Below are 26,453 nucleotides of genomic sequence, written 5' to 3' on the forward strand. Positions count from 1 at the left end.
GGAAAGAAAATATTGCATCATGCGTGTTCTTGTTGCTTTGGAATCCAAATTGATTTTTCCTTATAATGTTATGACGAAGGAGAAATTCATTGAGTCTTTTCTTAACTAGTTTTTCAATTCAAGTTTTTTCCGCTTTTACCGGTGGACCGTTTTGCTAGTCCTCTCTACTTGGTATGATGATTTTGAAATCTTTTTGAAAGTTTTACTAGGGAACTGTGTTATCCACGGGCATACCTAGTATTGGATCTGCCTTCAGTTCATTGTACAGATTCAAGTATTCTGCACCGTGTGACTGGCTGATTGGGGTTTGTTCCTGCATTAGCCTGTCTGTCCCCAGTCGAGCTTTTCTTTGTATGTAGATGTGAAATGGTGCCACGTTAGTTATGTTTATGTTGTTAGTTGTTGTAATGTTTCAATTTTTCAATTAGATCACTATGATATTTGTTTAGTTAACGTTTCTTTTACTCAAAAATAGCGCGTTACAGGAAAATCTCAAGAGAGATATCTTTTGTTAGAAATTGTACGGGGGATTCAAAAATAGTTCAACGTACCAGTTGAAAATATCATGCTACTATTGAATTGGAGAATTAATTTCGTATCAAACAATGTGCAGCTTTATCAGGTATCAGTGCCTAACTAATTCAAGTACCAATATATCATGTCACCATCTCTCCTCTCTAGAGAAAGGAACTATGTATTCATGCAAAAAACTATTATACCCATTTGCCAGCAAATATTAAACCTCAGCAGCATTCTCAAACAGTGAAAAAAACCACTATTGAAATAACCAAATAAACTTGAACTATACTCTGTTAAAGAATACTGGCAAACCCTGAATTAGAAGGCTACCTTATAAACATTATTTTCTTTTGACTGGCTGTTACATCATTTTATGTGATGTGTGAATGGAAACATCCTCAGACTTGCTTTTCTTGTTGAAATCAATTCTCGAAGTCATGATCAAATGTCCATTGTTTGTTCTATTCATTATTATGGTCATGGCAATTTTATCAGTTGAAGGAGTTATAACGACTCGAGCAAACACGCGGAGTGTGTTTGTTGAAGTACTAGTTTTTCATTAGAGCTGCCCAGCTTCAGGGAAGTTTCAAAAAATCACGCAGACGCAACAAAAAGTAAACAGACAAAAATTTTGCTCAGTCAGTGCGAAGATGCGGAGAGAGTTTTCGAGATAATCGCTAAAACTAATTTATGTTTGTTCGGTGCATGTTTCCGTGAATTAGATGGGCCGTTATTTCTGAAGTAAGCGTGTAGACTTTCGCCATTTTTAGTAAACTTTTTAATAAAGAAAGCTTACGACTCGCCTGGGTGCGAGGATAATTAAAACCGCTAATGGACACCGTGCAGGAAGAAGCTAGGTAAGAAGTTTAATATTCATAGAAAGCCGCAGCGGAATTGAATATTGCATGAGATTTGATACTCTGATTTCGAATACACTTAATTTTTATTCATGCAGTTATTGAGTATTCGATAAAAATTCTGTATTAAAAATGCACGTTTCCAAACGAAAGTTCAACAGTACAACAGTAGGTACAACAGTAGGTACCTTTTATCATGGTTGGTCTTGCAACTGATTTCATTCAAATGAGTTTTATACTTTTTTATTCCTTCACTTCTGACAAGACCTCTTCAAGTTGATCTGTTTTTGATGTAAAGTGCGTGAAATTTGCTAATGACCTAGGCACGATTATAATAGGCTCCGACCAAATCAATATACAACGGAAATGCTAGCCAGCAATGACATCTTTGAATCAGTAACTCCCTTATTTTCAATCAAGATAACACAGTGATTATTCAGTTTTGTGATAATCAAAAACTGTAACCACCAGTCAAAACTTTGGTTTGGTGAGCACGACATATCTGTGAACCTGAGAGTCTTCCTGAAGAACTCAATCAACTGAAAAATATCTTCGAAGGAAATGGGTACAGTGGAGGAGAATTCGAGCCGGCCATACGACCCAGGAGGGAGAACATCACAGCAACCCCAGCTAGGCTGGTCAAGGGAAAAGCTTTCCCTAGACCAGACCCGTCTAGGGACCCGTGGGTTGGGCTACCTAGAGGGCGCCTCCCCAGGTGGTGGATAGGGGAAAGGCCAGGTGACTGGAAGCCCTGTCCGAAATGCCAATGTGGCCTTAAAGACGGGGTCGCCGAACTCCTGGTCAGTGGCAGAAATAAGTAGGATGAGGGAAACCAAAACTCTTCAAAAGCCTTTGCGAAACATGCCACCGTGGACCAGCCTACCCAAGACAAGCCATAAGGAATCGCGGCGACAGCTCAATGGCCGCTAGACAGAAATGCTCACCTCAATCTATGGTGGTGGCTGGGAATAAATAGAAATGTCCACCCCAATCTACCGCTTTGAATGAGGCTGGACATGACAGATCACCTCGTGAAATAAAACATAGGTCGAGGCGTAAGCGCATTTGCGGCGCCAAGGCCAAAAGGAGGAAGAGATCGATAGAGGCAGAAGTGGCAGCAACTATAAGTGCACCCTTCTCCTCCACTCAATCTTCAACAGCAAGATACTTCCTGCGGCGGGCGCCAAGAGCTCCGGCTTGAATAAAGGCAAGGAACCGGCTGCCCCTGCAGGAAAGCGACCTTACTTGAGCACCGCCACGGAGGGAACCCCGAGAAGATTGAAGAAGCCGCGCAACGACAGTAATGTCGCGGCACTTTTCCAAAACTATAACAAAGGCCGCAGTGAGACACCTCAAGGTTGCCAAAGATAGTGTGTGTTCGGCGAGTCTTGGTCTTCACTTACCGATAAAAAGGAGATGTCTCCTAGTGAACTGTCCACTTTCCTGAGAAGGACAGAATGGACGATGACCTACGAGGACAACTCCTCGGGAGGATGTACAATGGGTCACATGTGGCTTAAGTGCTATGGGTCTACACTCACCTTCCATTCTCTACAGATCATAGACCGGATTGAAAGAATTTCAGATAACCACGACGTAAAACCAATACTTGAGCCAGCAAAAACTATCAGACAAACTCCAAGGTCAACTAAGGACTCCAGAGAACCCTTAGCAAACCCAGGGTTTACTGGATTCCTTGCAGCTGCGAAATTCAAAATCATAGGGATAATTCCAATTAAAGAGAAGAGGCAATGAACATTATTGAAATCTGGCTACCTATTCTCAAAGGTACACAAATAGGGTCATGGCAAGCCACATCGACTTTGATAATGTTTACCGCTGTAGTAGATGAAACATCTGGTAATAAAACATAGAGGCCATGGCCAAAAAACCCGAAAAATAGATTTCACACAGTTATCTCTGGCCGTTAGAGTTTGCATTTTATGATCAATCATCAAAAAATTCTTGATGTACTATACATTGATGTGGATAATCATCCGTTTCCATTGTAGAAAAGTTTTGGGTGATGCGTTTGACAGAAATTTGAACTCCAAAAAACACATCGCGATGCTTTAGTATTTAAGCTACATTTTCAGTTCAGATCAACTGGAAATTATATACTATACTGAAGTGCAGTCAAGGTTTTACTATGATGTCTATTTCTGGGGTTGGTCAACTAATGCAGCTAAAGTTTTTTTGGCTCTAAAAACATCTTCAGAAAACACTGGTATAAGTAATATAAGAGTCCTGTGAACGTTTCTACAAGAAATTAGAAATACTGACTTTACCCTGCTTGTACATAATGGGAAATTAGTGTATGAGTTTTTCAAAATAAAAGTCGATATCCTCTCATAGGCTCTACTGAAACACTAGGCACAAAGATTATATCGAGATCCACTAGCTTGAGGGCTATGCTTTCTATGGTCTCAATGTTACAGGTCCACATTTGTTTGATATTTCATTACCTAAAAAGGATTCTCCGGGAGAAGGAAATATTAAGAGCAGATAGTTGTTGGTTCACAAATGGATCAAACACATCTTCCGGTTCTGGTGCAGGGGTTTTCAGACCCAGGACAGAGATATTAACCTGCCTAGGAACCTATGCGACTGAAAGACCTGAGAGACCACTCACCATATAAACTAATCGGCTTCGTTGAGAAGCTGAGCCACAATAAACCTCTGCGGGTTGCGGTGGAGGGTCGAATAGACCCACTCACTTTGGACCTAACCTAACATACTAGCTGAAATGAAATGAAGTGAAACATCAGAGAGGTTAAAAACAAAAATTGCAATATTTTCAATGAATTTCTTTGAAACAATTATATAGTTGGTGTTACTTCACCATTCCATGGTCCAGAAAACAAATTCAATTCTCTTCATTCTCTAGCACTGTTCTCTATTCGACTCCACCCCGTCTTTTTTTTTCCAGTCCACCCCCATCGCCGTCACTGGACGCGAATACACTAACCTTTCTACTGCCCCCGGTACCGCAAATCATAGTGACCAATGAAGAACGCAGCCGAAGGAATAGCTGTCGAACAACTTCCGAGCAAGATGTCAGTCAAAACAACTCCAGAAGGCCATCATCCATAATCGCAGCTCTTAGAAGACCTTCTCAAGTAGTGGCTCTTTCAGCTGCACATGCTGTCATGAACCAACGGAGGTATATTATGGGGTGAGTTCGACCAAATTGTCAAGAAAAAGTTTATAAGCTTCCATTCACCTTCCAATGTTTTTATGTTAGTTCGGGTCAAATCACATCTGAATTTCGAAGCAGTTATCCTCAACCGATAGATTTGTTTTATAGCAAAGCTAACTGATTTTAAAAGAACAAAGGACAATTAATTTTCACATTTTTTCAAGTGAATATTTAATATATAGAATATAAAACCTATTTTCACCATTTATTTCAGATATGTATCCATAAAAGGTAGGTAAAGGTAAACGCGACCACGCGTTGCTGTGGGTAATGTTTTGGTCATTGCAGTAAACAACATAGACGCCATTTGTAAAAAAATATGGCGACCTCCAGATGTTCTACAGATGTTCTACTACCGTAACCCCTTAGTACAATAAAATTATTATTCACGAACGAAGACGCAAACGTTAAAGCTGGTATAAAAGTTCACCAGATTGGGATTTGAAGAGGAAGGACTTTGAACACGATTGATTAAAATTTTCGTACAGTTTATATTAAACAAAAATCAATACAAAATAATTTTGAAATTTATTATAATTTTTATTCAATTTTGTAGCAAATAAGTATATTAAAAAGTTGTTAGTAAATAACATGTGACACTTAAACTTATAAATGAGGTAGGTAGAAGGTAGATAGTTTTAAATCTTTATTATAAATACTTTTAATTTCAATTTAATTTAGCACTAATTGGTGCACAATATTTTTGGTTAACCTGTCTTCAGCTAACACAAATAGATTCGACAATTTCCCTACACGTGAACATGCAACATATAGTTGCCCATGAGAAAAACATGGATTTTCCAAATCTAAACCATAAATGGACATTGTTTGGCCTTGAGACTTACACACATCGGAAAAGTCTAGGGATATTTTTAAAAATGGCAATAATTTTTTTTTAGATGGCTTTAAACGAATGTAATTTACAACAAAATTTATTAAATGGTCAAAAATACTGAGTGCGCATATAATCAAAACTAAAAAAAAATATGGCCCTTCTTTGGTACCCCGAAAAAAAATCATAATACAAAAAAAATTGGAATCAGTACAAAGTATGGCCTCCACGCTGGTTTATTACGGCCCTAAATCTATCGTGCATCGACAAAATGAGATTGTCAATGTCTTGTTGAGGTACATTTGCCCATTCAGCGATTGAAAGCTCTCTCAATTGAAACGTTGTGTGAATGTTCCCCATATGCGGAGAAATTCTTCGTTGAAGCATACTCGATGGGATTCAAGTCCGGTGATTGTGCTGGCCATGGCAATACATCAACTCCTTCGTTGGTGAGCCAGTCAGTCACTAGACGCGCGACATGTGGACGAGCATTATCGTGCATTAGGTGGAAGTTTTCACCAACAGCACCAGCAAACGGACGGACGATAGGTAGAAGAATGGTGTCGAGGTACTGTCGAGCTGTGAGGGGGCGATTTGGAAAAACGAGATCAGTTCTGCCGCCGATCATGATTCCGCCCCATAGCATTACTGTACCACCTCTGTATGTGTGGACTTCCTGGACGTGTCTCAAACGTTTATTACTTTCAGGTCGTCTCCACAGTCTTACTCGACGAGAATCTGGATAAAATCCAAATCTGGATTCTTCTGTAAACAAAACTGTGGCCCAATAATTTGCATCCCAGTTTTGATGTTCTTGACACCACTCTAATCTTCTACCGCGATTGCCTCTCGACAAAGGTGGACATCTAAGTTGACTTCTGTAGTGGAGATCTGCTTCATGCAGTCGATTTCTGACAGTATCACGATCAATGGTTACCTGGTGCGTCTGCTGCAACACGTTAACCAACTCAGGTGCTGTGATTGTCGGTTGTCTTCTTGCGATTAAGACCACAAATCGGTCTTGAACTGCAGTTGTAGCGTGTCCTCGCCCTGGATGTTGTTCGGCTGGACTGCCAGTTTCACGGAAACGCCGCCACAATCGACTGATAACACTTTGGGAGACCCCCAAACGAAGAGCTACATCATTTTGTCGTATGCCACCTTGAAGAAGCCCTACAGCTCTATTCATCTCAGCCAATGGTAAGTGATGGCGTTCCATGTTAAAGCACAATATTTCCAGTTTAATTGCTGAGCAAGAACTGCATAGAATGTACAAACTCGTCACTTTCAGATTATTCATTTTAGCCGAAAACCTACAGTTTGTAAAAAACTTGATAAAAGATTAGAATCCTTTTTTGCAGGCTTTGTTCAACGCATAGAAATCTACAGGGTGGTCGAGTGTACCATTTCAATCGAAATTAAACGACCTCATGCATTTATTTTTATGATATTTAGTATGTTATAAAAACATCCCTAGACTTTTCCGATGTGTGTATTTATAGATATAGCAGAAGCTAAACGAATTGAAAACTGTAGCCTTCTGAAGGGTATGGTAGAATCTGATGGTATCATTAAAATACGTGGAAACAGGACCATTTTTCCTTTAAACTTACCAGTTAAAATGGTTGCTCCAAGAATATTTCCGGTGATCTTTCTGATGACCAAACGCGTACTGTTGAATAATTGAGAAGAACATGCTATTATAGCACATTGAAATGAGAAGTGCAAAATAATTTTTAATAGAGGTCAAATAAAAATAATGAAAAGAAAATTTGTAAATTATTGGGAAAGTGTGGGGAGCCTTGTACCATTTTCTCATAGATATATTAATTAACTTTCATAACTATGTGATACTTACATGTATATATTTTCATTAAAGAGTTTTGAACAATAAAGCACTAATAATTAAAAAGCAGGAATACTTTCAATGTATTATCTTCACTATAATATGAATTTAATTTACAATTAGTCTAAGTAACACGTGGCCAGCTATGCTAACACAAAAAATTTAAAAAGTGAAAACAATTGAATTTCACGGTATTTCGTTCACTACAAATTGAATTGAATGCTATTGAATTGTAACTTGTATGATACGTTTGTAGGTTTAACATAACAGCGCCATCTATTGATTACCTACTCAATCCAGTAAACAGATATCGTCATCTGTTAAAGTCAACAGATAATTGTGAATGTCAAATAATAGACAAATAATATTGCGACTGAAAGTTGAAATGTAAGCTATCCTATCTTCCAAGTTAGATCAAACTGCATACGGTGTGCAAATTTGATTGGAATCAGTTGAATAGTTTAGGAGTCCATCGCGGACAAACAATGTGATACGTAATTTATATATATTAGATTTGAACTTGAATTGAGTACGGACCTGCCTTCGACGCCGATACCCCTTCTCGCACTCCAGGTTTCACATGCACGCGTCTATAGTTCTACCTATGCAAACTTCGCTGGTTTCTACTTCTATGGTCGTTACGTTGTTTCACCTCCAAAAACCTCCTTTCTGAACTGCTGGGATGCTTATGATTTTCAATTAATTTTCAGATTATTCAATGATCATGGTGACGCTTTAGCATCCAATGAGGACGTCAATGACTCGGAGTCTATTAAAAATTCACGAATGAACCAAAAAGTTGGGGAGTGAGTTCAACACAGCCATTTGAATGTTTCCCAAACTTTCAGATTTTTCTTTCAGTGATGCCCTTTCAAAAGTTTTGTCGGCCCTGTATGGAAAACTTTTAGTTGTACTAGGAATAGCGTTTCCAGTTACCGAGATAATTTCGTCTGAGGTTCAGCCGTTTTTCTACCAGGGGTTCTACTTGTACCTGTATATAGGAAGTTTGGGTTTTGTCGCATATTTATTTGCCGCTCCAATCAGAGAGAGAGTGTTGTTGGAAATACTGAAAATTCAGAGTAAGTTCCAAACATGTCGAGAAACGCATGAATCTTCGGGAAACTATTGTCTTTTCAGTTCGATTTTCTCAATTTTTCAGGTAAATCAAAGATAGAACCAATTAAGAAACTATCGGAACCCCTTCCAAAATTTGGGAGTTTCTATTTGAGGGTTGGGGCCATTGGTAAGTGTCATTTGTGTACAGGGTGCTCCTTTGGGAATTGTAGGACTGAAATTGTGAGATATAAAAAGAACAGTATCGGACTGAGCAACTTCTGTAACCCGTACCATGCAATGAAATAAAATATACCGCGAGAGATGTATATCAGTGTGTATTCATGTACCTGATCAGAGGCGGATTAGGGAAAGGGCTGGAGGGACTACTACCCTGGAGCCCCCGAAAGGAAAGCTCTACACAATAGAAATTGGAAAATATCCAAATTTCGACGGTCAGCTTTTACAGTTTTTTCCCAAACAGTTTTTTTTCTATTTTTACAGACAATACTTGCACAAACATAATGATATTATTCTTCATATTCTTTGTTGGCAATTAATTTTTGATATATGACGAGAACAAATCGTTCCTTTCATTTGAAAAATAATTAGGGGTTTCTGCTCCTTCGTTGCCCAGGACCTCCAGTCCTGCAAATCCAGCTCTGTAACTGATTAGGTAGATTAGGAGTTGAAATGAACGACTATCCTTAATTCTTATGAAAAAGGACTTTATATAATTTCATTTTTGTCAAGAAGTGGATATTTTGAACAACTATCTGACAGTTGAATACAATTTTCATTGTTTGTTTGCAGATTCTTGATCAGAAAATGCACTGCAATCACTCAAAAACGCTCAGTTTGATTTTTCGATAACTACTTTCCAAAAACCTAAGTTTAAGATACTTCAGTATGAACCAAGATATACTAATGAACTATATCGTATTTTCAAAAAGTCGAACATGAAAGTAGTCTTCGAAACTTGTTGGAATAAGCTGTGAGAACGTGACAAAAATATATCGGTCAGACTAAGCGAGCCATTGAAACTCGATTCAAAGAACACGCAGCACATATCTCATTTTGAAGACTGAAAAAATCCAGTGTTGCTCAACACGCCTTGAAGAAAGGCAATAAAATGAATGGAAATTGTCTGAAATTTTTAAGATCGACACACGACACCTGATTTTTAGATGCTTTTGAACGTCGGGCATTACCAAAGTGTGGCAAACAGTGACAAAGATTTCATTTCAAATAGTCCGTTGTTCACCTTTTCATAGGATATTTAAAATGTTTTTGGGGGATTTTTATCAGTGATGAATATTATGATTTTCGAAAACAAAATCGTCCCTTGAAATGTTTTTTCATTGCTGAAAAACGCATTCGTTGATTGAAAATTGTTTGCTACTGAATATGAATATTGAGGAACGATTTCTTTTTTAAAAATCATAATTTTCATTTCTCTTAGATATTCTTAAAAAAACTTTTTTAATTCATATTTTCTTTGTTTATTTAATAGACAATTTGTTTGAAACAAATTGATTTTTACGATATATTTTTTCAAATACTAAAAAAAAACAAAATCAACCACGTGTCACTTTTTGTGTTTTGTTATGACGTTGTTTTTTTTTTGGTAGTATTCGGAAAAAATGTATCGTAAAAATCAATTTGTTCAAAACGAATTGTTTTTTTAAAAAACAAAGAAAATATAAATAAAAAATTTTTCAGAATATCAGAAATGGAAATTACGATTAAAAAAAAATATTTCCTCAATATTCATATTTAGTGGAAAAAAATGTTTAATCAACAAATGCGTTTCTAAGCAATAAAAATGTATTCAAAGAAACGATTTCGTTTTTAAAAATCATAATAGTCATCACTGATAAAAATCTTCTCAACAAAAAGTTCAAATGTCTCATAAACAATACATTTGTTCATAACAATTTTTCAAACAATGTTAACGATGGCAGAATTGCACGAATGGGGCTTCGATTTGCTTTTGCATCCACCGTATTCTTCAAATCTAACCCCTAGCGACTTTATTCTCTTCTCAGGCCTCAAGAGAATGCTCGCTGAAAAGGAATTTAGCTCCAATGCAGAGGTAACCGTCTAAACTGAGGTCTATTTGGAGTTTGAAGACAAATTTTGCCATGAAAATGGTATTGAAAAAATTGTATGACCGCCAAAATCGTTGTGTTGTCCTTGAAGGCAACTATATTGAATAGTAAAATGAACTTCCTTCAGATTTTTCAGCCCAACTGTTTTGTTGTCTCGTTCAAAAGTTAGGAAAGGAGGCTTTTTACGTCCACACTGTATAATTATGAATACACACTCGCTTTTTATGCACACACTGTATTAACTCATATTCTCGATTTATCAGAAAACATCTCCAGTCCCTACCTACATTGACTATTTAATGTTTTCCATATTTTTCAGTTCCTCCACCAAAAAACAAGATTATTCTGCAATCGTTTATGAATGGAGTTAGGCGGCCATCATAATTAATCTCTAAAGGCAATTATCATTCCGATTCATGCAACAATTATTGTAAATTCCCCTAACTACATTCGGGCAGCAATTTCGCAGTAGCCTTCTGTAATAATCCAGCAATTTATTCTATCATTAAAGCTACTTAAACGCAGTTGAACCCTATCGATTGACTTCATTGCCGAACTAGCGATGGAAAAGTTAACTGTGTGGCTGTTGCAAACCCATCGGTGGATTCTCGATTTTCAAATTGAAAGAAATTGAGCGTATTGCGAAATGAAATATTGTGATGAACCTAAAAACATGGGTTCGTTAATGGAAAATCTACGTTTTCAGCCTTTTTTGACTCCACTGAAGAGATTTACACAAGCATTTCATAGAGTTTGCTTCGAAATTTTGCTACACAAACTCTCCCAAATTGTTTTTCAGTTATTCATCGAATAGAGGACGAAGAGTTATTCTGTGGAAAAGAACAATGAAATATGCTCTGGGTGGGATAACGTTAAACATAGGCGTTCCCCAAGGTTCCATTTTGGGCCCATTGCTTTTTCTGATGTGTATCGACGATTCACCAAAAATACTTCTCAGGCCTCCACAGTAATGTTTGCAGACAATATACTTTTTTTAGTAGATCAACAGACAAGTTGAACCATACACTATTGGTCATAAACTGATATATCAGTATGCATTTCTCTAGAATTCGTGAGGTTTTCTTTTCCCGAAGACTTCATGATGATCTCTATCCTGACTTTTTCAGTGTAGCAAGTAACAGACATCTAAGCTGGTTTGCAAAATTATAATAAGTTGCCATCAGGAATGAAAAATAACGAGAACTCCGTAATATTAAGAGAATTGTGTTTACTTTTTGTACGATATTAATTTCTGAGTAATAATCTGATGGCCTTATCAAAATATCTATTTAATTTTTTTATCATATCGACTTTGAACGGAGTTCACTTGGAAACATGTTGTTAAACAATTACAATGATCTGTTTGTATTATGTTATTTGATATTTATACAGGGTGTAACTAAATAAGTGTGAAACATTGAAGGAGGTGATTCCTCATCGAAAAAAAGATAGGATCTTTCATATAAAGAAATTTCATTGGAGCATCCCTTGTTAAGATACAGCCCCTTAAAGGGGGTACATACAATTTGTATAACAATTTTTTTCACAAGCACTAAAAAAGTTACAATATTGAAATTGACCAGAAGTTTTGTACTACTAAAAAGACACTTAGCCAGAAATTCATTTGGTTTACCCCATGGTTGTAAGGGGTGGAAATCGCAACCCCAAAATTAATTTCCAATGTAACTTTTTGTCTTATCATTTGTTTATCATTCAAAAATTTATTTCCGATAGCCTGTTTCATTCTAAACAAAAAATGTCTCTTGGATTTTTTGCCCAAAATGAACCAGTTCGCAGCAAAAAATTATTTTAGGAACAACTACAGAGATACATCGTCATGAATTCGAAAATACAAAACTAATCTATCTAGTAGGTCGCTATTAGCCAAGTGACAATTGAATTGGTATGACGCTGTCAGTCTGTGAATTTTAGAAATTGAAATAACACTAATTGTGTGTTGTTGTTCTGTTCTCAATTTGTTAATTTAATAATTCACTTGTTATTGAAATGGCATACACAAATGAGGAAATGGCTGATATGCATTACGTTTATGGTCTGTCGCAGGGGAATTGGTTAGAAGCTTCCAGAATATATGCTGAAATGTATCCTCAACGACAGCATCCTTCACACAGAATATTTGCTCGACTTCATCAACGATTACGAGAATATGGTTCATTCGACAAAAGAACGCAGGATTGTGGTCGCCATCAAGAAGTACGAACACCACAGCTTGAGGAAGCAGTTCTTAATTTGATTGAAGAACAACCTACTACCAGTACTAGAAATATTGCTTTCCAGCTAAATGTTGATCATATGACGGTATTTCGAATTTTAAAGGAACAACTCTTGTACCCTTACCATCTGCAACGAGTACAGGCCCTGTTACCGCGAGACTTTCCGAACCGTCTTGAATTTTGCAATTGGATGCTCGGTGTGTGGCTCGGAGTTATTGGGGATGATTTAATTGAGCCTCATTTTCTACTTCCTCGATTAAATGGTGAGGCGAACGTTCAATTTTCAAGAGAAGTGCATCCAGTAGTGCTGGAGGAAGTTCCTTCGGGCGTCAGAAGGGATATCAGCATTTAACGGAAACATATGCAAGTCAGTGGATAGGTCGAGGAGGACCACAGAAGTGGCCCGCTCGATCCCGGATCTCAATCCTCTCGATTTCTCTATTTGGGGCCATTTACAGCATTTGGTTTATCGTACTCCTGTTCGCGATGTAGGTAATCAGAGAGACTTCAGGAATATTTGAGCGAATACGTGGCTCAATGCGCCGACGTCTAGACGCATGCGTAATGTCTGAAGGTGGGTAAATGTTTAACACGTATTCAGTTACACCCTGTATTGAGTAGCTTTGTAGCTAAATAAACTCACTTTTTTCATCATTATCATTATTATTGTCATCAATTCATCTATCCAACAGTGCAATGAGAATAATTTCTCCCCACACAACATTTTTCTAGAAAATAGTAAATATTACAGGTGAGTGAAATTCTGTAGTACACTCCTTACAGAATTTGAAAACACTCATATTCATAAATTAGATCCATCAAAACATTTCTGTTGGATGAAGCTTACTACCGACTCGATTGGTGAATTTATGGATGACTCAACTGGACTCCCGAGAAAAATATCTGGTCGAGGTAAATGGTGAGGAAAAAAGTAATACAGATCATGAAATTATGAAACAACAACAACGCAAATTAATTGGCGCTCCGGGGCGACTTCATTGATTCCAGTGGCGCATTTGCTTTTTCAGCTGCAGGAAAACCCGGAAAAACCTGCAACACCACAACATCTGAAGATCTTGAGCTGCCGATGTCCTCTCTTTCATAAAACAAAATGTAGGGAGTCTCCAGAGGCTCCAACAAATTCAAGACATCGCCAGAACACTCAGTGACATGACTATCGTCAAACTTGAACCAGTCTGTTTCGTCTTTGACCAACGCGTAATAATGACCAGATTCAATGCTAGAACCACAGTGAACAATGACTGCATGAAGATTATGATAGTGGTCTGCTAGATTGAAGTGTTAATCTATTTAGAATCTTCGTAAGAGTTTGGTGCTTCCGTCAGAGGTTGAGTCATGTTTGAAGATCATCAGTGTTATTATTAGATTGGTGCCTCAGCTATACTTGTTTTCTTATAACAGTCAGTTAGTTTGGCGCATGTTAGGCAATACAGTTGATCATCACACGTTGAAAGTTCCATTTTCAGATGATTCAACAATAAGCTTTGCACGTACTGGTCATCAATCATATTAGGAAACGCTAGTTGAAGTTTCAGAAAATCACATACGTTTTTGCTACCTTTTGAAGATGTACTACAAATTGAATAAGTAAGGATTTTTCCAGCAAAAAATCTACAAACACAAGACGAGATAGACTGTACGGAATAATTCAATCCAGAGCGGATTTTTTTGCTCACGAAGAGTATTCAACAAGAACCCCAAGAATTCGGTACAATCCTCTTGTTGACTCCAGAAAATCGGTTGGTGGAAAAGATGATACATTCTTACGAAACTGCAACTGCATGAACAATTGTTTGAGTTTGTTGGATAAGTAGAAAACATTCTCGTTCATCGTTAAAACCTCGTTCTTGGAATTCTTCGTCGTGAACAACACTTGTAAAATACTATTCATGTAGCAACTGTTTTCTGTATTATCTAATCTATCGAGGTTGTATTATTATAATTGTCATTAATACTTCAGTACTTTATACTTTTCTGAAAACCAAAAGTTCAGTTTGGAAATATTCGCCTCTTTGCCTGTCCTGTACCTAATTTTAAATAGATTTCAATCAATTACCGGTGGAATGTGATGAATAGATTGATTCGAAAAACTGAAAACTCCGGAGCGGAGTCAATCCAGTTCTCACTTAACTGATTCATCTGGTACAAACTTTCTGAAAAATGCCAAGTAGGAGTTTTTGTGTACATCTATACTGAATTTGATAAAAATCTGCTCGTATTAAATCGGTGATAAACTCAAAAGCAGGAATTAACGTTGGAAATTAATTTATTGAATTGTAGAGAAATGAATAACTCGATTTCTGAAAATATGGCTCATTTGCCATTGCCCTAAGTGGACTGCTCAAAAAATAGGGTGAGCGTTAAAATTTCGCGGTATACGAACATTTGCATCAAATTCTGTGTAAAACATGGGATTAGGCGCTCAAAACCCTTGAAATGTTAAGATTGGCATACAGTGATTGTACTTGAAGTAGGAAAAATGTTCACAAGTGGTGCAATTTTCTCACAGAACTTTGAAGAATCGAGAATATGTGTGGCAGCGAAGTTCGTGTCAAAATTACTGAATTTTAACCAAGAAAACATGAATATCTATCAGAAATTGTTGAATGACGTCAACGGCTATCCAAATTTGCTTGAAAGAGTCATAACTGGTGACGAATGAGTATATGGAAACCCAAGTCCAATCGTCCCTATGGAAAAGTCCAGGAAAGCCAAAACCAAATAAAGCACGTAAATTTTTATCAAATGTCAAGGATTTGCTCACTGTTGTCTTCGATTACCATGTCGCAGTGCATCAGGAGTTCTTGCTACATGGTCGTACGGTCAATAAGGAATATTATATGATGTAACCCAAGCACTGGCATATTTAAAGAGACATTCGGATGGAAGGAAAGAACAAATACCTGCACAAAGGCGTTCTAACCATATAAAAGATACAACGTTAAGTTTGAGTAGAGCCATGAAGAAGATAGGACATTCTACTTCCGAACACGTAACAACACACCTAGATAATGACAAATGAGATTTTGTCGAAACGTTGGTGAAATTGAAGATGATATCACATACACGGATCAAATACCCGAAAAACCAGTTTAGCATTTATATATATATATATATATATATATATATATATATATATATATATATATATATATATATATATATATATATATATATGAAAGACTCGAAATACAACATCACGAAGAAATTCATATACAAAAATAGAGCAAAGACACCCTGTACATATATTGAAACCCACAGCTTTGACCGGAAACAAGCAAATAGGAGTGGGAAATTCGAATATTAAAATTCTCACATCTAAATGCATCGAAATACGAAAAAACTGATAACCGATATAGGTTAGGAAGTAATGTCAGATAAAATTAAATTAACATCTGTGATGAAAAAACGAAAAAAGCATAATAAACTAATTGTTATTATTTAAGAATGATGTAAAATTCAAAATTTATTGTTGTAAATTACTTCCTTAGAAACTGACATCAAGTGATGCTTTTGGAAAATATTTATATTTATATAAAAGTGAGGTTAACTATTTTTGTACGAAACTATAAAATGAAAATGTATCTAAATTCAAGAGCCAATGTTAAATTAGTAGAATAGATAATTTTCTTGATAAAGAAGTTGAAAATTTGTATATGTGAAAATTGATAGATGGTAACTAGGGGAACGAGATAGATTTTCAATTTTTCATCAACAACGAGATTCTTCTTGAGGCAACGAAAGAGACGCCACGCTAAATTTTTCTCTCCTTAAAATTTGAAATATATAGTATATAAATTAAGAAGTAAACAGAATAGTAGTCAATACTGAATTGTAATAATAAATTCAGTGAAAAAACCTACCTATCCAGCCAAGTCTAGTAAGATATCTGAGTTCCAGCTTCGCAGAAATATCACACCACACACACACCAGCGTTGGAGGAAAGTAAGGTATTTACCTATACCATTTCTAAAAAATATATGCATATAATAATGATAATACCCAAGAACTCAACACGACCATATAAATAGAAGTTTGAACCAAATATTTAAGTCTGCCGAATTACAGTGATCTGTAATTATAAACTGACATTTACCAAATTTGTTCGGTGTATTCACTTTGAATAGTTCGTTGTTCGTTGTAGATATAGGACATTCTTAGATTTAAGGAATTTTCTCTTTTGACATTTGATAAATTTATATATTTTTTGAATTCCACATATTTTCACTCTCATAATTGAAACTGTTATATATTTTCTAAGATCAATTGTGTCTTTTTCCACTAGAAAAATCAAAGTTTGGTAAGTAATTGTTGTGTTTGTGCCTGAATCTACCTGAGAGGTTGAGAAAAATCTCTATACAACGTGGTATAGGATTCAAACTCAACATAAGAGTCTAGCCGATTGAAATTTTCATCAAAAATAATAATAATAAAAATATTGAAAATTTTTCGATTTTTCAAAACCTAAATCAAATTTAAAATCATTTAACATCATCATCATCGTGTAATAAATTATATATATATATATATATATATATATATATATATATATATATATATATATATATATATATATAATATCGAAAATCCATGTCTGCTTCAAAGCTCGTAAATACACTGTGTGTTCTATGAAACGAATCTTAACAACTCATATAGCCTGACCAACATACGTTGAGGAGCAGTTTTGAAATCTACTTTCATATTGTATTTTTTGCAAATTCGATCCAATTCATAATAGTATCTTGGTTTTTATGAAAATAAAACTTTGTTTCCATATTTACGAAGACAGTCATTCAATTCTCATGTTATAATTAACCCCCAGCCTGTTAGTGATATTTTATTTCCTGGGTCCTGGTACTCGTCCTCGTTGAATGATAGAATATTTTTCAGCATTTGGAATTGGAAGTATGGTGTATTCAGGCCTGGAATTCGGACAGTATTTTGAAGGAAGGAGTAATCCTGCTTGCTATTCCAACATCATCCAAGCTATAACGCCAGCAATGAGAATTGTCCTCACTTTAGTGCAGGTTCAATTCATATTTCTCAATAACAAGGTAAATTCCAGACAAAGTAATACAATTCTATTTCAGCTCTTTTTCGGCAAAAATGTTTTATTTTTCTCAAATCTTAATCGAAGATATCTTAGATATAGGAAGTAGTGACAGAAAATGCATTGATGAAGACTGCTAATTTGGAAGCAAATTTCATTTCTATGGTTTTTATTCACATTATGATTTTTTAGGATTTCGAATACAATAAACATAGGAGACTTGCAAGATTTGGGTTTATGCATATGATTGCTTGCAATTTATGTGAATGGCTTTATGTATTAGTGGAAGAAACCAAACATGAGATAATTCATCTCGAAGGTGAGAACGAGTTGTTTGTCTTCAATATGGAAAAAATGTTTTGCTGCATTTACTTCATTATCAAGTTGTGTATGCACTAAATCTGACAGTACATTTCTTGAATTTTATTAGTTCGGACTTCCATCGTCTACTGTGGGTATACTTCGATTCGAAATCTATGAAAGAACAAACAAAATTACAACGGTGGGAAACATCTGCTGTATACCGAATACCCACTCACAAGGGAAAGTATTTGAATCACGAATCCAACCACCATCAATCCACCAAAAGAGGAATCATCAAGACTCTAGTAGACCGTGCTTTCGGGCTCTGTAATACGAAGGAAGATCTCAAGAAGGAACTAGGCATCATCAAACAAAACAGACTTCGGCTAGAAGAGAGTAAGAGCCTTGCAAGGAAAATAAGCCGTCTCAACCAGTCCCTGTCGGAAAAGGATAGGAAGAATTAGCTCCAAGTACAACATCAGAACCTGCTTCAGATCCAGAAACACCATCCGTAGCAGCCTCACGAAAACCAGGCCATCAAACGCGGCCCCAAGTTTGGCCCCAAACTGGCATCATCCACAGAGAGAAACACTGGTTCAAGAGGAAATTCAAAGAAGCTGCATATACGTTGTCCAACGATGCATTCAGCAAAGATAGCGTAGAGATATGCAACATATGGAAATCGGTAACGCAGTTGACTGTTTGGCCTTTTTTGCTTGAGTAAAGCGGAGAGAGGTAACAGAAGATAGGTGAACGCGTTATGATGACCTATGAATAGTCCTCTCGAAAGAATAGTCCAGTCATGACCCGAAGACGATTGAGGATACTAACAATCCAAACCTCGTGAAGAAACTTGGTTTGAATTCTTCTTCAATTTCTCGATTGATTTATATTTTTTCGCTCATTTTCATTTATATTCTGTTTCATTTCTTTTTACTTTGTAGTATTTTTCATTTTAAAACTTGATTATTTTATTCTGTTTGTTGTATTTTCATTTCAGGTTTGGTTTCTTGATATAAGTGATATTTCAGCTATTCATTATAATTTTTTTGTTCTTCCTAGAATTTGACTCATGGTATAATCATATTAGACAGTGGAAGCCCGAACTGATGAAATTCGCCACGAAACATTTTCAACCACTTCCAAACACTAAATGGATTAGTTTTCAACTGAACTTCAAAGTTATTAGCATATGCAAAACGTTTTAATGTTTGGGTTTTTCAGAACATTCCCAGAATGCAAGTCGTTTGACTTTGAGTAAAAAATACTGCAGAGGAAACGTCATGGGATCCCTAGTGACAAACTCGAGTCCTTTTTTATTTCCTTGCACCATAGAGTACAGCTTGATATGTGCTGTTATCCTATTTGAAATGTGGAAACAAGTGGGAGATGAATCGATAACCATAAATGAGAAGAAGAATTCCAGGAATCCCACATCTTCTAATAAGGCAGCCAGCCAATTTCATTTCAGTAGGTTGGTTTTTCATAAATTTTATAGATATATGACGTTGCATCACGAGTCGATAGAAAGGAAAATTATAGTATTTGTGAAAAGTCGTGATATGACAATTTCGGAAACAATTGTACTTATCAGAAGCGCTTTCATACAATTGAAAATGTACCTAAATATGACATAATTACAATTCTAGAAACAGTTGAAATATATAACGGTGAAGTAAACATCCATGATTGTGCGAAAGCTATTTTCCGGGTGTTTTGGCCGTACTCTGCAGGTTTCTATCCTCGAAGTTTCGTCTACTACTGCGGAGGACAATAGCAAAATCGATGTGATAACAATCATAGTGCCCGAGTTGTTACCGTTATTACGACCGCAGTAACTGAGATGGTGGTATTTAACTCTGCTTTCATATTAATTTTGGTTAGCGTGGCTTGATTTCCTTCAATTGGATTATCTGACCTCGTCTGTTCACCTTTGAGAACAGGTAGCCAGATTTCATTATAGTTCATTGTCTCTTATTCTCTATTGAAATCATTTCTGTGATTTTGAAGTTTTATTACCTCCCTATACAGTCTTGGATAATAATTTTGAGTTTTATCTAGTACTGCTGTATCTTAAAATGTGATAATTTGGAATAATGTTTGGCTACAGCTGATTTGTCGGTCTGTTCGGGTCGAAATTTTTTTTTATGTTCAGAGAGACGGGTGCCAACACTTCATTTCGTGGTTCCAATGTAGACCGACCCGCAGTTGACAGTTTTTGTTGGCCTAAATATTGGGGTCACATCATTTTTCTTTAAGATTCTCCCAATCCGGTCTATAACACTTTTAACATAGGGAAGGAAAGCTTTTCCCTTGACCAGCCTAGCTGGGCTTACTTTGGCTTTCTCTCTACCGGGTCGTATGGCCTGCTTGAACTATCCTTCAGTGTATCGATTCGCCTTGAAGAGCACGACGAAAGAGCATGATGTATCTGTGAATCTGAGTCTTCAAGAGGAACTCAATCAGCTGAAAATGCCTTCCCTTATTTAAAAGAATACCTCAGAACAACCAGAAATTTAGCAGCCACTTGTTGATGAGTCAATTTGAGCATCTTATCACAACAAATCATTATTTCAAAATCAGCAAACCAGTGAAAATTCCAATATTTAGGTTATATGATGGTTTGAGAATCGTTATTATTTTCTTGGATGAAAAAAATCTCAGATGAATTTTGAAATAGCCGAAAACTCTTGAGATTTCTGTTCATTTCCAAAATTATCTTGAGAATTTCGTTTTTTTAGGCAATCGAGTAAAGTTAGTTCAGAAACTGGAATCGCTTACACTAATACTATTTGATGAACAGCTATAAAACTCAAATATATGAACTGAATGATTGACCGACTTTAATGCTGATAACATCCTTTGAATTTTTGGAGTGAGATAGGACTTTGAATTTTAGTATTTTTTGGAATTTTCTCAGTCTATAGTAAATACATCTAGTCTGAATAGTTTCAGTTCGTCTGAATTGTTGAAAATTTGAAAAAAATTATTTGCAAATAAGAACCATTTTAGCAATTTCTTGCTGCCCGAAATTTGGCTGCAGAAGGTTACTGAGAACCAGAAGGATAGCAACTAATGATATACCCCTTTGAGAAATGGATAAATCCATAATAACATATTTATTTCATACTTCAATGTTTTGGAAACTGCAAACTCTTCGTTAAGAGATCTGATTTGGACAGAAAATTGGCTTTCCTTCAAGTTGAAAATATTATTCGGTGTTAGTGATCTAGTGTTATCACATGCTTACAAACCAGGTAGTCTGGACTCCCTCACCAGATTTTTGGAGGTAAAAGTCAGACAGAAAAATACTTTACAGAAAACATACTTGTATGCAGCGAATCTAGAGATTTTTGACTTTGAGCTCATTCAGTTTGTTGAGAAGAGATGATTATTCTTTATACACTTCTGTAATGCAAAACAATTTTCATAATTCGAATAAATTTTTCGAATATAGGATAGAAAAAATAACTTTTGCCTAATTTCTACTAAGATTTTTATTTTTTTCGACTGGTTTTGGTTTATTAAACCACCTGGTTTAATGTTAAATATACCGAAACCGGTTGAATCGAATAAAAATCATAGAAATTAGAAAAAAGTTATTTTTCCCTATCTTACATTCAATATCAATTTCTACAGAGTGAATAGATCATCAGTTGAACAGAATAACACTTTTTCATGATTACATATTACATTTCCAGATCCATTCGGAGGCAGAGTATTGAGCTCAAATGAACATTACACAATAGATTGTTCAAATGCTCATAAAGGGTTGTTTGCCGGAATCGTGGTGAGTTCTATATCCATCCATCATCTGAGCATATTGTGAAAATAATACCGCAGATTTTCTTTCACAGATAATTGTCTTAACGATAATCTCGTTGATTATGTTTTTCGTTCTGACAAGTTCTGAGAGGAGTGTGACAGTGGCGATTTTCGAGGTGAATACAGTGGAGTTGATACTCTACATCGCAACCACATTGGCTGTTCTAATAGCGATGCTGAAAATGAGGAAGTTCAAGTATGACCGAAAAATTGGTGAGTTGTTTCATATCATTTGCTCTCAGAAAATAATACAGTTCTATCACCAGAGAATCAGGTTCAACGAGGAAGTATATATCCTCTTCATCAACAGAAGGAAGGGTACATGACCTCTTGAAATCTTCTCATCGGTGTTTTAATTGTTCATTTCCACAACAGTCAACGTATCATTATTTAATTATTCAGATCTATTATCAATCCATCTCACGTTCAGTACTAAAACAGAAAAATAACTACTCAATACTTTTTTGAAAGACAGATGTATGGTACCAAAACACAAATGCAAATTGAAAGAGGAATGGAAATTTCTATGTCTTTCACCACTTTTATTTGTAACTAACGTTACTGCAGTTTCGTCCTATAAGGACATTTTTCAAACTTATACAATAAACTAACGATGATTCATCACATTCGCCATTATATACCACCCCTGTAGGTACTAATATAAATAGAGGTACTTTACTTGATTGAGTACCTGAATTTACAGTTCACAATGCGGATGTGCCAATTTAAAAACAGGCGAGTGAATTAAATCGAGTTGATCATTTAACAGGTTGCACCCGCAATGTTTATGCTTGTGAATTTCCAAGGATTCTAAATAATTGAGTTTGCAACCCTGCCTTGCATAGTGCAGAATTTCCGTATCGTTTAGATTCGGAAACTTGTGGTTGCATACCGTTTTTGTAAATTTCGACCACATTGTCCCTCATAAACACTGTTACACTCCGGACACTTAAGCTCATAAATTCCAGATTTTTCCAACTTGTCGATCTTATTTTTGGCATTGAAAAGGAAATGAGATAACCTGGCATGTGGTCTGAATGCTAAGTAGGTAGGTATTAGGTCTGAAGTGAGTGGGTCAATTCGACCCTCCACCGCAACACATAAGGTCTCATTGTGGCACACACCTTTTCACACTCGGCCTAATAAACCCAGCTTCTCAACGAAGCCGATTAGTTTGTATGGTGAGTGATCTTCCATGTCAGATGGTAAGAGTACGGATCTGTCGATCTCAAAGAACCTGATTCGGTCCCCAGCGGGGCAGGCACAAAGTATATGCTCTGCAGTTTCATCATTTTCCAGACAGAGGTGACACACACTGTCTTCCGACAGTCCAAGTCTCTGCATGACCTGTAAGAAGGCCAGTTAGACATCGTAGTTCATCCCTTGATCCAACAACTGTTTGGAATCAAGCTTTGAAGGGTGAATGAACCCCTTGGAGTGAGCCAATTCTGGTAGGTTTTGTCAGAAGTCCATAACTCTACTTGCCATCCAGGTTTTGAGTGTTTGTTTGGCAAAGCCCAAAGCAATGCCGATGACAGGTTCTGGTCCAATGAAGCTGCTTGCAGCACCCTCCTTTGCAAGAGAGTCAGCACCTTCATTGCCTTCCAGGCCAGTATGGCCAGGAATTCAGACCAGAGACAATCTGTTCAGTCTTCCTATCGGCAGTTTGCTACCAATTTAGACGTTGTTCTGTGGGAGCGAAGAGCATCCAACGCCGCTTGATTGTCCGAGAATATTTTTATTGACTTGTGAGTGAGGTTGGATTCATCCAATCTCTCCGCACACAATTCAATAACATAAATTTCCGCTTGAAATACAGTCGCATAAGTTCCTAGGCAGGTAGATAACTCTGTCCTGGGTCTGCGACTGAAAACACCTGCACCAGAACCGGAAGGTGTTTTTGATCCATCTGTGAACCAACAACTATCTGCTCTTAATATTTCCTTCTCCCTCAGGATCCAGTCCTCCCTACTCGGGAATAGTACTTTATGAGGCAGTTCTTAGTTGACAGTTGGAGGTCATTTCCAGAATGCTGTGACTTCCAAAGTCAACCAACAGTCTGTTGCACTCTGCATTGAATTGATTTGTGCAATTGGCAATGTGCACAAGTCTAATGCAGTCAATCTAGCCTCTCTTTACAGAAAAATGTGAAGAGGAGGTAGATCATAAAGGATCTCCACAGCCGCTGACGATGTGGTACTGATGGCACCACTGATAGCCAGACAAGCCTGTCTCTGTAAGTCAGGCTTGTCTGGCTATCAGGCTTGTCGCTTCGGCCGTTTTCTGTAAAGCCTTCGGCCACTAAGCAATTGCACCATACGTGATCATTGGTCTGACAATCATCACATAAATCCAATGGATTTGTTTGAGACCTAAACCTCAAGTTTAACCACAAATCCTCCGACATGTCCATAAAGACAGTCTGGCTTTGTGTAAAATTTTTTCCAAGTGAGCGTTCCACGAGAGTCTTCTATCAAGGACAATGCCAAGGACAAAGATATTTCACCTCCGTTCCAAATGGAATGACCCCACCATTGAGGGAAAGTGGCGTTAGATCGTCCAATTTCCTTCTCTTGGGGAAGGGGATTAACACAGTTTTGCTGCGGTTGACAGACTGCTCCTGCTCCCTCAGCCGACAACTGTGAACAACCTCCAACGCGCTTTGGAGGACATTACAAGGTACCCTTCCCGACGTGGACCTTGTCAGGATGACAAGGTCATCTGCATAAGCTTGCAGATCAACTTTTCTTCTGTCGTGCAGACTATCCACCAGGAGCGACCACAGAAGGGGAGATAGTACCCCTTCTTGAGGGCAGCCTCTGGTGACCCTGAACCTGATAGCCTCACCTTGAAGAGTCGTAGTTGCAGTTCTGTTTACTAGCATGGCATAGATCCAGCCAGTTATGGTCGATGTAGGTAGATGTAGGTAAGGTATTGTCAAATCAAGAAATACAGCACCTGCAATCTTCTCGTTGTCAAGGGATTGGGAGATTTTCTCAACGAGGTTGAGAAAATATATTGATAGACACTCAAATCATCAGAATTTGCACTCCTCAGTCTAGAATATTAATACAACTTTTTTAATTTAATTCTTCAAAGAATTCACATTTGTATCACCGAAATCGGAAATGGTATTTTCACTTTCCAGGTCACGAAGGAAACAGAACTGGAATAGGTCTTGACTGTACCCTTTTGGTCGTGTCTCAAACTGGGATATTCTTTTACTGCATGTTCTCCATCACCGGCTGCTACTTCACACGGTCTTCATTCAATGATTTGGAAATGGTAACGGAAATTTTAGCCTTCATACAAACCTGTTTTCAAACAATTTTCGTTCTGGACGGTTGGTGGAGAAAATGCAGCAATATACAACAAACCAAGAACAAACCTGGAAGAGAATTGATAACGTTTTTAATAGTTGCAAACATGGCGATGTGGACGATGAACACTTTGGAAAAGAACAGGGCAGAGTTTCGTCCCAGCCATTTGGAGTTTTTTGGTGAATGGGCGTGGACTATTATAACGCATATATCGATGCCTCTGGTAATTTTTTACAGGTTTCATTCGACTATTTGTCTGTTCGAAATTTGGAAGACAGCGTACAAGTTCAAAGCAAAATTGCAGACTCAGTTTTTTCCATTGATATAATATAAAGTTGATGAGATTGTATGAATTCAGTGTATGTATTTGCTAGTTCCAGTTACTCAAAATTCATCTTTCTAGCTTCTATTTACGTCTCAGTTATGGTTTTTACAAAAAAAATGTTATGTCCTCTATTGAATCCTCAATTGAATATGTATTCAAATTGGCCGATCCTTTATTTAAATCCATAAATTATATTTGGTTACCAGTTTGTGAGATTTTCAATAAAGAATTTACAAAACTACAATATGTATTTCACTATACAGTTAAATTCTTCACGTGTATTTAACAATACCTCAAATTACTGAGAAAATATCGTTTTGGCTTAATAATTCTTCAGCTTTATACCAAAAAATGTAGGAATTTTTCAAGGAAAGCAATCGATTTTAAAATAAACTCTTCACAAATATATGTAGATCATGCAAAGAAGGAAGATCAAGCGAAGATGCAATTCAAGCACTTCCCTACTACAATTCAAACATGGAATATATCGGTCAAACGTCAAGATCACTCAAAGACAGAATCAGTTGACATAAAAGTAATAGTAGATCACATCCTAAGAGATGTGCTCTCAGTAATCATGTCTCCAAAGAATGTTCAAAAATGGACTATAATTCAACTAAAATTCCATCAACTGGAAGAAATACATCTAAACGGTTGTTTTTGGAAACGCAATTTATGTTACAATCAAATAATTGCCTCAATAGAAGATCAGACACTGATCACCTCCGTGAAGTCTATGCCTTCCTATTAGACGTTGACAAATATTTACATTATTTCCAAACCAATGATAATTATGGTTTTTCATTAATATAATTCATAACATTTCAAACATTTTCTTTTTGAACAAATTTACAACCTCCCTATGGCAGGGTTTTGCTATCATTAACACACTTCTTCACTTGTTTTCCTCAAAACTAATGAGGGTGTTGTCAATTGATTTACATATTTGATTTTTGGG

General features: G+C 36.7%; 1 protein-coding gene across 2 annotated transcripts; it reads left to right on the forward strand.

Moving 5' to 3' along the window:
- Window positions 1–1,042: 1,042 nt before the first annotated feature.
- LOC111512707 (proton channel OtopLc) lies at window positions 1,043–25,726 on the forward strand. Of its 2 annotated transcripts, none has more exons than XM_023168857.2 (11): window positions 1,043–1,376; window positions 4,306–4,551; window positions 7,964–8,059; window positions 8,115–8,332; window positions 8,413–8,496; window positions 17,563–17,726; window positions 17,915–18,041; window positions 19,250–19,495; window positions 21,727–21,812; window positions 21,883–22,063; window positions 24,999–25,726. In XM_023168857.2, exons 1-11 carry the CDS (start codon window positions 1,351–1,353, stop codon window positions 25,496–25,498), a joined length of 1,974 nt encoding a protein of 657 aa, XP_023024625.2. In that variant the 5' UTR covers window positions 1,043–1,350; the 3' UTR covers window positions 25,499–25,726. The 2 variants fall into 2 exon arrangements, with proteins under 2 accessions (XP_023024625.2, XP_023024623.2); XM_023168855.2 differs by having other exon boundaries at window positions 1,045–1,376; window positions 21,727–21,815; window positions 24,999–25,724.
- The last annotated feature ends 727 nt before the right edge of the window (window positions 25,727–26,453 follow it).

The sequence above is a fragment of the Leptinotarsa decemlineata genome, unplaced genomic scaffold (genome assembly GCF_025532065.1).
Source record: "Leptinotarsa decemlineata unplaced genomic scaffold, Ldec_3_MD MMD2_tig00001621_RagTag_RagTag, whole genome shotgun sequence".
Classification (NCBI taxonomy): Eukaryota; Metazoa; Arthropoda; class Insecta; order Coleoptera; family Chrysomelidae; genus Leptinotarsa; species Leptinotarsa decemlineata.

What these genes read in the sequence shown, in the direction of transcription:
- LOC111512707 (XM_023168855.2), top strand. Translation starts at nt 1,351, where the DNA reads ATGGACACCGTGCAGGAAGAAGCTAG. An exon ending in ACCGTGCAGGAAGAAGCTAG is followed by an intron (nt 1,377 to 4,305) that starts GTAAGAAGTTTA and finishes TTTTTTTTCCAG; the next exon opens with TCCACCCCCATCGCCGTCAC. An exon ending in TTTGAGGGTTGGGGCCATTG is followed by an intron (nt 8,497 to 17,562) that starts GTAAGTGTCATT and finishes AATATTTTTCAG; the next exon opens with CATTTGGAATTGGAAGTATG.